Below are 14305 nucleotides of genomic sequence, written 5' to 3'. Positions count from 1 at the left end.
TTAGATTTAAGAATGTTCTGCTCCCAATGAAACCCTTTAAAACGGCTTTATGTCAAGATCTGAATGAAATAATGAAATAATGTAAGCATATTGTATTTTAAAAAGTTAAAACGAAAAAGATCCACCTTTTATTTTCTTTGTGTGTAGGAAATATGAAGATCTTTCCCATGTTTCTTGAAAAATTATATTGACATGCTGTAGTTCTGAAAAACTCTTATAGGTGTTATTATTTCCAATAGAATTCTCGTCTTCAGTGAACTCAAATGTAGTTGTTGAAAAGCCAACTACAATTGAACTTTCTTGTGAGCTCTCCGGTTCAGAAGCCAAAATCCAGCCTCCAATTGAAGTCATTTGGATGCATGGCGAGGAGAACATTAATAGCACCGAGTTTGCCATTAACAACACAGAATCAAAATGGCACACTTGGTATAAGTGAGTATTTTACTACTTTGTCTGGTACTACTTAACTATGTTAGATAATTACTTTGTATCTTACTAATTCAAGGCACTTTACAAATATAAGTTAAACTGTATTTATCAGTGTAACGAAGGACGCAGGAGATATCCATGGATGGATAAGAATTGTTTGAATAATATATATATATATATACTCCTGTTATTGGCAGATGTAAGTGCCTTTCTGGGGTGCTATGGTATGGCACCGTTCACCCCTCCATATTTACTGTCAGTGTTGGGAAAGGGTTCTTGTTAGATGTGAAACCTTTGGGTGGTAAAAAGGCCAAACGTTTTGCCTTCACCCCTCCTCTTTTGCTGAATTAAGTTTTGTTGGCTTGAAGACTGTGTGACCTATACCACTGCTAACCAGTGCTAACCAGCGTGTGCTCTCTCCCTAAAACATGATCAAATTGTCCTACACCTAATTGGGACATTTAATTTACTTTTAAGTCCTTAGTAAATGGTGCTACCTGTACCCAGAGCCTGTAAATAATAGACTAATGGGCTTGCAGCACTAATTGTGCCACACACTACAGTGGTACCATAAAACATGTCTCCGGTCAGGCAACGCACCTGTAGTGAGTTTAAATACTACTTACACCTACAAAATAAACCTTATTGGGTAGGGTCAAGACTGATTTACATATTGCTGGGTCCAAACTGAGGTAGCGTGGTGTGCAAAATAACAATGGACTGGTGTGTGGCCCGAGTATTTTTAATTTCAGCATTCCATCTGTCACTTTTATGTATACTTTAATGTGTCGTCTTAAGTATGACCGGTATGCTCAGATGTGGGTTCCGTGCACACGGTAACTGGAATCAAGCTTTACCTGGCTGATGAGCCCCAACCAGGTTTGTCCCCGTGAAAAGTTTACCTTCTGACTTATTCATTTCTCTTGTGGTGTTTTCTTGTCAGCAATGCATGGTGCTGGCTTGAGGTGACTGAGGGCTAGACAATGGCAGGGGTCCGCTTGACGTTGGTCCTGGTAAAATCCTCCACTTAGACACATTTCTGGAATTAGAGCTACTTTCTGTATGGCAAACCAGCAAGTTGAATTCGATTGGCAATGCGACGACAGTGGCTGTGGTCTGGCGTGCAGTGTTCCCATGGTAGCCTCTTTTATAATAAAGTTCAGAAAAAGTTTCTAACTGCCTACTTTTGCAATCTTGAGAGTGTACACTCTAACACCAGCCAAGGGTCCAGGACCTTTTGTGCACAACTTGGTGAGTTAGGACTCAATCGCCCAGAAGCTACCAGCAGGGCCCACAACAAATTCCGTTGTAGCTGGTCAGCTGGGCTATTCTATGTTTCAGGCTTCTTGGAGCTTTTGTGTTCCTAGAGCTAACAGGGGTCTAGCCAACTACCCCTTTGAGCCCAATGTTTTGTCCTGGGTTCAGTTAAGAGCAAGTCCTGCCCTTGGGATTTCACTCCAAAGGTAAAGCAGTAGGCTCAGTCCTTCTTCTGAGTTCCAGTCCTATGACAGAGGCTACCCTTTTGAAGCTTACACAGTTGGTGACCATATGCCCAAGTCCATCCTGACGGGAGTAGGGCACACCTCCATCTAACCAAGGCCCTTTGCTTCCTTTACTAAGAGCAGTGCCCACCTCCCAGCAGGCTGCCAGGGGATAGTTGGGATTATCTCTCAAAGGGGTACTAGAGGCTTTAGGCATGAAAATGGCAACTTTATAAAAGTGGCATTTTAAAAACAGTCAATTAAAATCTTACTTTTTTATTAGATGGTATTTTAAATTTCTATTAATTTGAGTCCTTGAACCATGAGTCTAGCTATTCCCAAACTGCAGTTGTATATAAGGTGTTATGGCCTAACCTGGTGCTTTTCTTGGTAGAGCAATCCTTGCTAAAGTTTAGATTGTTTACTGCTACAACTTAAGTACACATGTCCTACTTTTCAAATACTATGTGCTGTGCCCTATTGTCAGTTAATTCAGAAAAGGGGGTGGTGATGAACAGAGTGTCTGAATTAAGCAGACCACTCTTACCCAGTCCAAAGATCAGGGCTTGATCCATCACCGTTATTTATCTCACTGCCCCATCCCAGCTCAGAACCTTGCTCATTGCACCATCAGGATTCAAGCAAGCCGGGCCGAAGACTGCTGTAATGCCAGAAACCGGTCCCCGGAAGCTTGTTTCCTTCCCAGTATAAGAATTGGCTTGGTAGTTTGGTTTGCCCTGTTCCCATGATGCACTGGGACGGGGACAGACTAATTTGCATGTAGCCAGGTTCTGAGCTGGGATGGTGCAGTGAGCTAAAAAACGGTGATGGATCAAGCCCTGATCTGTTGACTGGGTAGGAGTATTCTGCTTAATTCAGAAACTCTGTCCATCACCACCCCCTTTTCTGAATCTATTGTCAGTTAGGCACCTATTTTGGGGTTGACTTTTAAGCATTAAAAAAAGAAGATTGGAGCTTGGCAAAAGTTGTATTTTGGCAAGTCGAATTTGCAGTTTTAAAATTGCAGACTCTTTCTGCAGGAGCAAGCCCTAAGAAATGCTTTACACTGTCAGTTGAATGATGGTACAATAGGTGCTGTAGTCCACTAATTACATTTAACTTACAGGCCCCGGTTCCCAAGGTGCCACATTCTAGGGGCTTACAGATACGTTAAATGTACCCATCAGTAATTAGCCAATTTTACATGTTTTTAGAGGTCAGAGTGCAGTGGGTGCTGACATCAGTACCCCACTGTTCAGTTAGTAAACCAGCACTAAATCTAGCAAAATGAAGAGGGACAAAATATCAGGGTAATCCTACAAAAAAGAGCATTTCCTCCGAGTATTCTTATACAGTAACAGAAGCAGAATTTCTCATACAGTAAAAATTTTGCTCATGGATGGGTTGCATACTGGAAGTAGTCCAGGAAAAGTACACATGGTGTAGACAAACTATTGTACTCTTTAAATCGTTTGGATGTACATATTTTAAAACATTTCTTTCTTTTTCTAACACCTTTTATAATTTTGTATGTTACCAAAGAAAAGGAGTCATACATCATATGTAAACAACATTCCCCAACCATCCATAGCAATTAACAACCCCACTTCTATGATCATCAAATCTCTTCTTCCTCAATGACAAGATTCACTTTGTGTTACTTATCTGCATTAAAGGTACACACACTTCTGTGGCCAGGGCTTCTGACCACAGAGCTCAAATAAACATGCCCTTATAATAACACTAGTCTTTCAAAATCTTGAGTGTTTCTTCCTGCCTTCTCCTGCCAAGCAAACAGTCCTTATAATAGCTCTTTTCCCATTCTACAATGAAGGAGTCCTTCCAACATTTAGAAGTGTCTGTCTTAGTTACCAGGAGACCAATCCATAATAATGCCATTTTGTATCTATTGTCATCTAAATCCACCACAATATGTAAAAATAAATTATTTTGGGGTCTGAGGGAAGTCACCATTCCACCACCCGGGCCAACAAGGAGAGCACACCCCTCCCAAAAAGGAAGCAGTCACCTCACAACTTCAAACCATGTGAACAAGGTCCCTGTTTTACTTCAGACATCTCAGACAGAGCAGTAAGTCTACCAACCTCATTCTAAACAGTCTATCTGGTGTAAAATAGGCACAATGTAGGTATTTTAGTTTTATGTGTCAAAATTGTGATACTATTAGTAATTCCTGCAGGGAAGCCAGTGCCACACCCAGTCATCATCAGTAAGAGGACCTAAATCCCGTTCATAAACCTCTTCTAAGTGAGCAGCGGAGTCAGGGATATTTACCACCAACAATCAAAGTAGTAAAAATAAGTGGTCTTGTAGTTATTCCAACAACCTTTCTTCTTGTACCCCATAGCATAATGGAAAACTTGGATAAAGAATTCCCCTCTGTAGAGGGGTTGGGGAAGTCAGCTCTCTGGGAAGAACAAATCACATGCATACCAAGTCCCTCTCCATCCATCCCTCCACTTCCTTTGTCTGCATTCAGAATATCACATCATCATCTTTTAGTTACTTCTGCAAAGATCTATAGAATACCGTCCATAGTGTAGGCTATGAGTATCTTTTAAACATCTCATGATGATGTTGGGTGTGAAGGGTCATTGGGGACTGGGGTCGCACCCTCCATGGCAGAACAGGGTGATCTTCCCTCAATCCCATTCCATCCTTAATTGTGCTGGAACCAAGTGACACTCAGTTAGGCGGGGATTACAGACGGAGTGGTTGCATCTGTTTTCAAAAGGGGAGCCCCTTTGGGTCCTTTGATACTCATTCCCCAAAGATGGGTGGGGAGGTGCAGTGCCATCGCTTAAAGTGTTGCTCCTCTATCCATTCCCAGATTGCCTCTAGGGTGTCGAAAAAGAAAGCATGGAACTGGAAAATTACTTTTAGTTTCACTCCGGTTCATGATTCCCAGTTTCATCTTGGCCTCTTCAAAAGATTTGCATTGCCGTTGCACAAGTCGTACATGGTCCAGGAAGATCAAGGCTGTCTTGAGTCATTAAGAAGTTGGGGACTGTCCCTTGTAAAACTGAGGATTTCATCCATATTCTTATTGTTCAAGAATCGGGTTGGCACAGGGCAGAATAGTACCCCATGGCGAAACTCTTTGTATAAATGCTTGATGGGTGCTTTCAATCACGAAGAATGTAGAAGCTTTCCTAGGGAAGGAGTATTGATTGCAGCCTTCTTTCTAATAATTGTGCAGAGGATGCCCTTTCACAGTTTTCTAGGAACCTGACTAATCACATTTTATTTCATCAGGTGCACCCCTATATGTCTTTTGCTCTAGCTTCGAGATTCCTGGTGGCGTCTGAGAGTCTGGACATCTATTGGTGCAAAGTTGTAGCAATGTCCTCTGTCTCTGATATCTGTTCTCCAACTCTGTGGTCCTGTCAATTGCGGGGAAAAACTCTTGTCTCTGTAGGGTTACATCTTAACCCATTGCTCCTATTTTTGACTCTAGCACGACAGGGTCGTGAACCAGGGTCAGCGGACTCGATAATTCTCGCCTCTGTGCCTACTCTAACCAGGGATCACACTTGGCAACTCTGGGCATTAGCTTGCCTCATCTCCACAACGGCCCCCCACAAACGCCGGGGATGCCTGGTTTCACCTTGGAGATATCCAGGAGGGAACATCTCACAGTAGAATTGTAAATTGATACTTGTATAGCGCACTACTCACCCGCAAGGGTCTCAAGGCGCTTGTACGAATACTGCTGTGGCACCCATCCTGGCTTTCCCTGTGAGGCATCCACTCCTGGGCACCCCCAAGGTGGAGGCCAGGCATCCTTAGCGTTGTGGGGGCCGTTGTGGAGATTAAGCAAGCTATTGCCCAGAGTTGCAGAGTGGGACACCATGATTGGAATAGGCACCGAGGCGAGATTTGTCAGGTCCGAGGAATTTTTGAGCCCAAGACCCGCCGAGGCGGGGAATTAAACCCTGGTCCCGGGCCAGGACGCCTCCGGGTAGCACTGCGCTTTACAAGACACACACATTTACACATTTACATTTACATTCCCTAGATGCAATGATGACCTGCAAGATTGTGGCTTCACTAAAGTAAAAGACACTGCTGGTCCACGCTATATTGAAGACCCCTCAAGTGCCATCACCGACTGTGCTTGTCCAGTTGAATCTGACTGGGCATATTTATCCAGTTGGCCCTATTTACCGGATGGTGGGTGTTTATCCATGGCCATAAAAAGGGTTCGGCCATCCACTATCCCAACAAAATCTCAGTAGGCCCGGGGCTCCTCAGCAGCCCTCTCCTAATGTTGATCCTAGACTTGAATAGTTTTGAACCTATAAGGTGGCATTAGAAGTGGAAAACCTCCTGTTATGCCCATGGAGTTAGCAAGATCTCAAAAAAGGTCGTAGGGAGAGGGGAGGACTAGCCTGCAAACAATATGTAGGTCTACTTTCACCTCACAATAACCAGCTTCATAATAAAGGCCAGTGTTCGGTCCTCTAATCCATAAAGGGCACAGTCTCTGGTGCAATTGTCTCAAATTTTCTTTTTTGTATCAACCACGGACATCACTGCACTCAAATAAATCACTTCATGAAGGTGGGGAAAGATGTAGGTGTTCATCAGCGCTCAGTCTGTTGGTTCCGGCTTCTCGTTGTTTGCCCCCCCAACCACTTGTGGGTAGGTTTATGTTCGTTGGCCGCCCAGCGGTACTGGTACCTGCCACTAAGGTGCCATTACACGGGAGAAGACTGTTGAAGCCCGCTAGTGATCTTAGTAGGGTCCCACTAGGACACAGCAGGACCCTGAGGCCTGCCCCTAAGTATCCAGTGGAAGGTAGTATTGCTCCTACCACTTTGTGTAGCACAGTTTGTACTTTCTAGGTCCTGATGAATTGCTATAAGAGCATGAAACATGTCGACCACTAGGTAGAATATACACCACTGGATCATTGCACCAGTGTGTTATTTTTCCCTTCACTGTTTATATTAAGGTAGTTACCCACACCATTAAAATGCCTTGTGGATTACCTAACCTTTTTTAATTATCACCCACCTCTCATGCCTACACTTCCCCTAACACCCTCATACCCACATGCACCAATTGGCAGGAACAAAAGATCTCCGATAAAGAGCCCCTTTATGGGGCCCCGTCAGACATTGCACCGCCAGTCTGACGAGGAGCAAAACCCAGACGATGAAGCATGACACCTAGCTTGCTGGGTGTGTGGGGGTTTTAGTTCCGAAAGAGGAATTTCCCCGTCGCCTCTTCTGCTTGGTTCTCCTACACCCACCCTTCTCTTTTGGGGAACAGTGTATCCTTTTTGTTTATCATAGTATCAGGGCTTATACACTGGACCCCGTAAAAAATAGCCCCCCGGCTCCTCTCATTGTTGATAAGTCTGCTGTCACACCCACAACTACAAATGGTGGTTCCATCGTCACCTGTACTATTCCAGGCAGGAGTCCAGCAGTCTCCTGGGGTAGTGGGGAAAAAGGGGGGTGGACCAGAGTGCTCCCCTAGGTGATCCAACAACCCTGTGCCCCCAGAACAGCAGCACTCGCCCATGGCTCCCCCTGCCCCTGTGTGGGCCAGTTATTCCCTCCAATCCTAGCCCACCTAGTCCAGCCAGTCCTTCCTCAATCCGGGCAAATATATCACTCTGGACCACCAGGGACAGAGGCCTTTTTTCACATTCTTCTGGAGTGTCTGCACTCCGTGATGCATTCCATGGCAGCCCTGTCCTGGCTGATCTCTCCTCCAGGCCGTCGCTTCTCTGCTAGGCCCATAAGCAGCCCCACCCACCAAGGCCCAGCATACTAAACCGGTACAGGTCAGCCACTCCTCCAGGGGTCAAGATCTGAGCAACAAACCTTTCCCACAAGAACCACCCAGCTCATCTCTGGGCCTGGGACTATGCACTGCTCAATGCTCTTCCCTCGCAGCAAGACCCAACTTAGGCTCCTCCTCACCATCTAGGCTGCTTTCTCTATACCTCCAAAGTCAGACCCAGGAAGGTCCCGCTGCACCCCAGTCACTCGAAGTGCCTCCCACAACAGCGTCTCTCCACGGGACAGCTTGTCGGGATCATGCAGGATTTGTTTTTGACCTTGGCTGAGCTGCTTTCGATATCTTTTGGATGCATGCCACTGTCCACCTCCCCGGACCCCAGACTTTTCCATTGACATTTTGTGAATTCACAATGTGTATTATTTAGGTAATAATTTTTTCATATACTTTGTAAGCCTGTAGAGCACCTACTATCCAGATTCATTAGCTCTGTGTATGGCTCACATACAGACTCCACAGATGCATACATGTGTACCTATTAATCAAATTACAAATTCATAAATTTCAAAGATAGCAAATTTGTTTCTTGGTACTCCTCTGCAGTAAGACAGAGCTAAGGACTTACAACATTAACAGTTAACACTGAATGCTCATGTCCTTACAAGACAGGTTGTGTGTCTGCAGGACTCAAAACAAACCCCAGGCCCTTTTGGACGAGTATTCCAAGGTAAGACCAGGGCTCTGAAAGTAGAACAACCTTACAGTTCAATACCACCTCCAGCGACAGGGGCACCTGGAGGCAAACATTTGTAAACATACAATTTCAAGTGATAAATGACTATATTGTGAAAGGACAGTAATTAACTTCAATGTTACTCCCCAGTGAATATACAGTATGTTCCCAAAGCCGTCCACACGCAGCAAAAAGGAGAATGCGCTCACTCCAGGAGTCTTTTCTCAGTTTGTGTTTATTTCCTCAAGAAAAACAAATGTTCGCAGATGCTTTTCGGCCGAGCACAGTCATGTTCATGAACATGAACTCATTGCCCTTTCACAAAACAGTTCACGAGACATTCGGAGAGAGCACATTCCGCTTTCGGTACGTGGGATCGGCCTTGAGCAGCTGAAACTTCCGTTCCACATTCGACACTGCGGTCATTTAAACAGCCTGTATATAATTCATCCATCTTTTGGCCACCGCACCAAGAAAACATTGTCTTTATTCTATATTTAGTTTAAAGACCAGTGTCACGTTGTGTACTTATTACTACCGATTAAGCCAATCTTTATTTAGATGCACGTCCAAGACTCTTTCTTTACCTTAAAACACTGATTTCGCAATACAATGACACTTGAAGGAAAAAACACTACATTTCAGGAGTCTACAATATCTTCCCTCGCAAGCTAGAAAAAAGCTATGGAGGTCTAGTCAAAATATTCCATGCATTCTGTTAAGCAGCATTAGAGCGAGTGTTGCACTAGTTAGGTTTCACAAACAGTGACAGCTAGCTCCATCATAATAATGATGGCCCACATGAAGTAGCATAGAAACAATAAGTAGCAGCTGCTAGAGAAATGTAGTGGTGAGGCTGGGGGGAGGGGGGCATTATAAAAAACTAAAACATAAAGAAAGTAGTCTCCAGGAAGCAGGCAGCACACAGGCTTCCCTAGCCAATCACAACACTGCTGTCACCAGCATGACAGCAGCGTTGGGATTGGTCTGAGCACCCTGGTTCGGCACTCAGACAGGGAGTGGGTACCTGGCAATACAGCTGGGTGGAAAACATGCAAAGTGCGCATGAAGGTTTTGTGTCAACAAATTTGAAGGGACACAGATTTTTGTCACAATTGTTAAACGATCACAAGCATACAGTGCTATTAACAATTTGCTCATTTTTGTAAAATAAATAATTCCAGTATAGTTCGCAAAGCCAATCGATCTGCTTCAACATCATTGGAGCATGGATATTTGCCAGCGTTAGCACACTAAATCTAGAGCTATTGGCTTTGCTTGTGCTTGTTTACTATAGTGGGTAGCTGACAACTTATGTGTTTGATTATTACTCAGGTAAAATTTCAGTGGGTCAGTGAATAGATCATTTTCAGTTTCTTCCAACACTTCATCTTGAAGGTATTTTCTACTATTGCTTGGAGTATGTATTTTTGACATTACTTTGCTATTTGGAAAATATCTCAGTTTGTCTCTCAGATAAACGACAAAGTTAGCGAACAGAGGCTCTGATTCTGAAGCTTTATTTTCTTTTAATATTGTTGTGATGAGTTTCATGGAATATGCCAGCATCCACTATAGAAGTTTATAATAGCCCTAATCCTTAACAATAAAACAGCAAATAGCTATTTATTTTACCATCATGATTTTCTGGGAGTAAAATACTATAAAATGTTTATAGCTGTGCCATTTTCATCTAAGTGCATTTCTTCAAATACCACATAGTAGAACATTGGCTGTGCTACCATATGAAATCTTCCATTTGCATGGTCAGTTGAAACATTCTTTTTTGAAGTTCACAGAGTTTAAATACAGTACATTAGTCCTCGTGAACACTTTCAGTGGTTTAAAATGCAATATCAAACTAATGGGAAGTTATCTAGGGCCAAAATCACAACCTGCATACAACATGCACTTCACAAATCTTTGGCCATAGACCTCTGCATCACCTATTTTTTCTGTGTGGAGATCATCACATAAGTATACTAATTTGTAGTAATGTGGGAGAGATCACAGGGAGTGGTGGGAAAATAGGGAATAAATACTTACGATGAGTTGGGTTATGGGACGTTTTAGAAGGAGTTTGGGAGGGATTTACTCATGTGTGGGTGTCTGTTTTGTATAAGCAAGCCCATTGAGCTTCACAAAATCTACTTCTACAGTTACTACACCCCTAAAAGTGTCACAAAAAAGTATAAATGTGCTCCTGTCCAGCCTTGGTGTAAATCAACGCGGTACAAAAGGGGGTGGTAATGGACAGAGCATCTGAACCAATCAAACACTCACACACAGTCAAAAGATCTGGGTTTAATCCATCACCGTTCTTTAGCCCACTCTGCCACCCTAGTTCAGACATGGCTATATGCAAATCAGTCTGACCCTGTGCCTCATGGGAACAGTCCAGCCCGACCTCCCAAGCCATGCCTTCCCTGGACCGGAAACAAGCTTCCGAGGACCTATTTCTGGCATTCCAGCAGTCTTCAGCCCGGCTTGCTTGAATCCAGTGGCAAAGTGAGCAAGGGACTCACGTCTGAGCATACCCTGCCACACTTATGGCGGCTAAAAGCGGTACAAAAGGGGGTGGTAATGAACGGAGCATCTGAACCAATCAAACACTCACACCCAGTCAAATGATCTGGGTTTAATCTATCACCGTTCTTTAGCCCACTCTGCCACCCCAGTTCAGACATGGATATATGCAAATCAGTCTGGCCCTGTGCCTCATGGGAACAGTCCAGCCCGAACTGCCAAGCCATGCCTTCCCTGGACCGGAAACAAGCTTCCGAGGACCGGTTTCTGGCATTCCAGCCGTCTTCAGTCCGGCTTGCTTGAATCCAGTGGCAAAGTGAGCAAGGGACTCACGTCTGAGCATACCCTGCCACACTTATGGCGGCCAAAAGCGGTACAAAAGGGGGTGGTAATGGACGGAGCATCTGAACCAATCAAACACTCACAAACCACCTGTACTGCAAAACACTTCCATAGAAAATATTTGAGGCAGGGATTTAAAATAGCACCCTATAAGAACAGCTGTTGAATTATTTGAAATAGTTAGACATTTAAATTATGCATATTATCTAAAATATGAATAATTATTATTTTTGAAATGAATTAAAATGTGTTAATAATCTTAATTTAAAAATGTAATAATTATAATTATCTAAAATATTGTTTCAAAATATGTATAAATTATTTATAAATGACAATAATATAATTAAATTATTTTATTATTGAATACACAATTTGTTTTTTAATTTGTTTTTAAAGCTTTGTTATGATTTTCATGTTATTTTAAGTTCCTGAAAATTCTATTGAACAATACATTATTTTTAAATATTTCTTTAAAAAAAATAACTAGAATTTCCTAGTAACAATTTTCCTCTTGAAAATTGTGTTGTAGAAGGATCCACCTACTAATTTCAGGGAATGAAGACATGTAAGGTTACACTTAGATATAAATATCAACTTCAAAATAGTGAATAGCAAAAAAGTTACATCTAGGTGTAGGAGTAGCTTTACACCTGAATCCATATACACATGTATATTTATCTTTGTCAATCAGGACCTTTGTCTGATATGCCTTGTCTCTTTCTATTTTAATGTGCTACGAAGCAATTATTAATAGATTTGTGATTTCTGTTTTCATAGGTTTGATGTTAGCGATAGCAGCAAGCTTGGTAATTACACCTGCATATTTAAATCTACATTGGAGGCCAAGGCAATATTTAATTTAAAAGGTAAGCACCCCTTACAGTGTTTCATTATTAGTACGTTCTATAATTGTGAGTCCTCTCCATATTTCCATCTAAGAGCATTAGACAAACTCTTCTTTAATAAAGTGGGTTATTAGAAAGGATGCGAGTCCTTCACAAGTAATAAGTCTGCACCCTTTCATTTACTGGGAACCACGTACCCTGATGTAGCATTCGACTCTCTGAGTAGGAAGGCAGACCAGTCCAAGGCCTACTCGGGGGAGGTGGCATGGACTAGTACCGCAGGCCGACAAACACCCAATAATTAATTAATTAGTTGTTCAGTGCCTTTACTTCGGAAAATGAAAAGTACTTTATTACGAACAAACTACTCAGTAAGACATATTAATTCACAAATATATATGTGAAGGCTGTTGGAAAAACCTATGTTGACTTAGGTTATGTTAACAGTTTGCTCCATTTGCAAGCACTGAAACCTATAACCACAAAACCTTCCACATCTACTAGACACAATATATTGAGGTGCTGTAGGATTTCAAATCATTAATCAAAGCAGAAATAAGTCACGCTAAACTAAATGCACCATCATTAAATCACTGAAGATAATACCATCTTACAAGGAAATTCATTAATGTCTGTGATGATTATCTGCACGGGTAAAGCTTCGTTTTCCACCAGGAGTAATTTCTTCAGGTTTCCTGGCCTCTAAATTGTGAACGTCTTGGAAAGCCTAATTTACACTGCAGTCCCTCCTTGCACATGACCTGTTGCCTGTCTGGACGCCTGGCACTTCGCCTAGGCATGGAGTCTTCCTCAGCTGCCCCCCCAAACTCCCAAGGCAGTGTGCCCTCCATGTCTTCCCTCAAGGCAGTGTGCCCTCAATGTCTGCACCCTCATTTTCCTAAACCCTCTATTGGAAACTTGCAGATCACCTGCAAGATAACAGAAGTTAGGAGCACCCTCCTTTAGATGTCACACTCATGCGAACCCAATCCACAGAAGATCTAGATGCATCCCTCTGCCGTACCTAGTCCTAGTGAAATCAAAAGTCCTTAAGTCTATCTTTGCTGTGGAGTCGGGTGTTACCCCATCTCCCACTTGGCATTCATCTGGTGCTGCTTACCCTGGGCCATACAGTTCTCCAAAGTCTTTTTTTGTGCTGGAGTTTTTAAGAGGGGGTGTACATTTTCAGAAACAAGGCCCCTTTGCCCAATCCTAAGGGTACACCACCACTCCACCCATGCCTCAACTTTCCTGCACATCATTTTGAGAGTTTCTCAGATTGTGCTGTCAACTGGTCTGTTGAAACATCTTCTATGCCCCCAATTGCCACAGATACCTGGTACCTTCCCTTCCAAATTTCAAAGGGCTGTCCTTCCTGTGGCTGGCTCCAGGTATCTGGATACCTGCCTTTGTTTCTGTGAGGGTTAGCCTTTCCTGGCCACATGCAGTGTGAAAAGTTATTAGAAGATGCAGATTCTTTTCACCCTTTCTTCTGTCAGGAGCAGACTGCTAATGGCCTTTGATCCTCCATCTGGCCAGCAGGGTAATTGAAGTGGCCCATCGGGGTGATTCAAAGTCTCAAATCTAATTAGGATATGAGTCAGAGAAGAGGGATACATCTTGAAGAGTCCCATGTGGTGAAGATATGTGAAAATGAATGTCAGATCTGCCTTCGATTTTCCTGATTTAGAATTGGATTTGAGTGTCACTCTTGTCCATATGCCTAACTATGGCAAAACTGCACTTTGATGCAGCTTTTGCCTGTAGTGTATAATAAAGTAAATAATAAAGTAAAGCACTTGGCGTAATTCTCTAAGCACTACAGAGGTACATACTCACACTATTTATGCCTATTCATATTCTAAGGCCTGCACAGGTCAGAACCAATCCATGAAAGATTCCTTCTGCGTCAGGCTACCTGTGCGCAAATGCCAAGTTGAGTTAGATTGTTGTCTCATACACTCAGCCCACACTCTCATGCACACATGTTTTCAAGCAACCAGCCCAGTTCCTCTTACCCTGGTTGTTCAGCAGCGGACTTTATCTTAAAAGGTGGACATTGGGGATTAGCACTTTCAATCCATTTCAACAAGGCTTACAGTCAGTGAGACTAAGGTAGAGAGGCCTACTCACAGTAGTCGTTCATAAGTCAGGTGGTCCTAAAAGCAAAAGAT

At 43.0% G+C, this 14305-nt stretch overlaps 1 protein-coding gene across 1 annotated transcript in view; it reads left to right on the top strand.

The window, feature by feature from the left end:
- EMB (embigin) overlaps nucleotides 1–14305 on the top strand; it is a 115077-nt gene that overhangs the window by 44956 nt on the left and 55816 nt on the right. The window contains exons 3-4 of the mRNA XM_086960611.1: nucleotides 240–432; nucleotides 12064–12152. Of these exons, the coding sequence (XP_086816737.1) occupies nucleotides 240–432; nucleotides 12064–12152 (282 nt within the window). The remainder of the gene's footprint in view (nucleotides 1–239; nucleotides 433–12063; nucleotides 12153–14305) is intronic.

Source organism: Lissotriton vulgaris, chromosome 3_1, assembly GCF_964263255.1.
Source record: "Lissotriton vulgaris chromosome 3_1, aLisVul1.2, whole genome shotgun sequence".
Lineage (NCBI taxonomy): Eukaryota > Metazoa > Chordata > Amphibia > Caudata > Salamandridae > Lissotriton > Lissotriton vulgaris.
The sequence above is the reverse complement of the archived record's forward strand: the minus strand, read 5'-3'. Positions and strand labels throughout refer to the sequence as shown.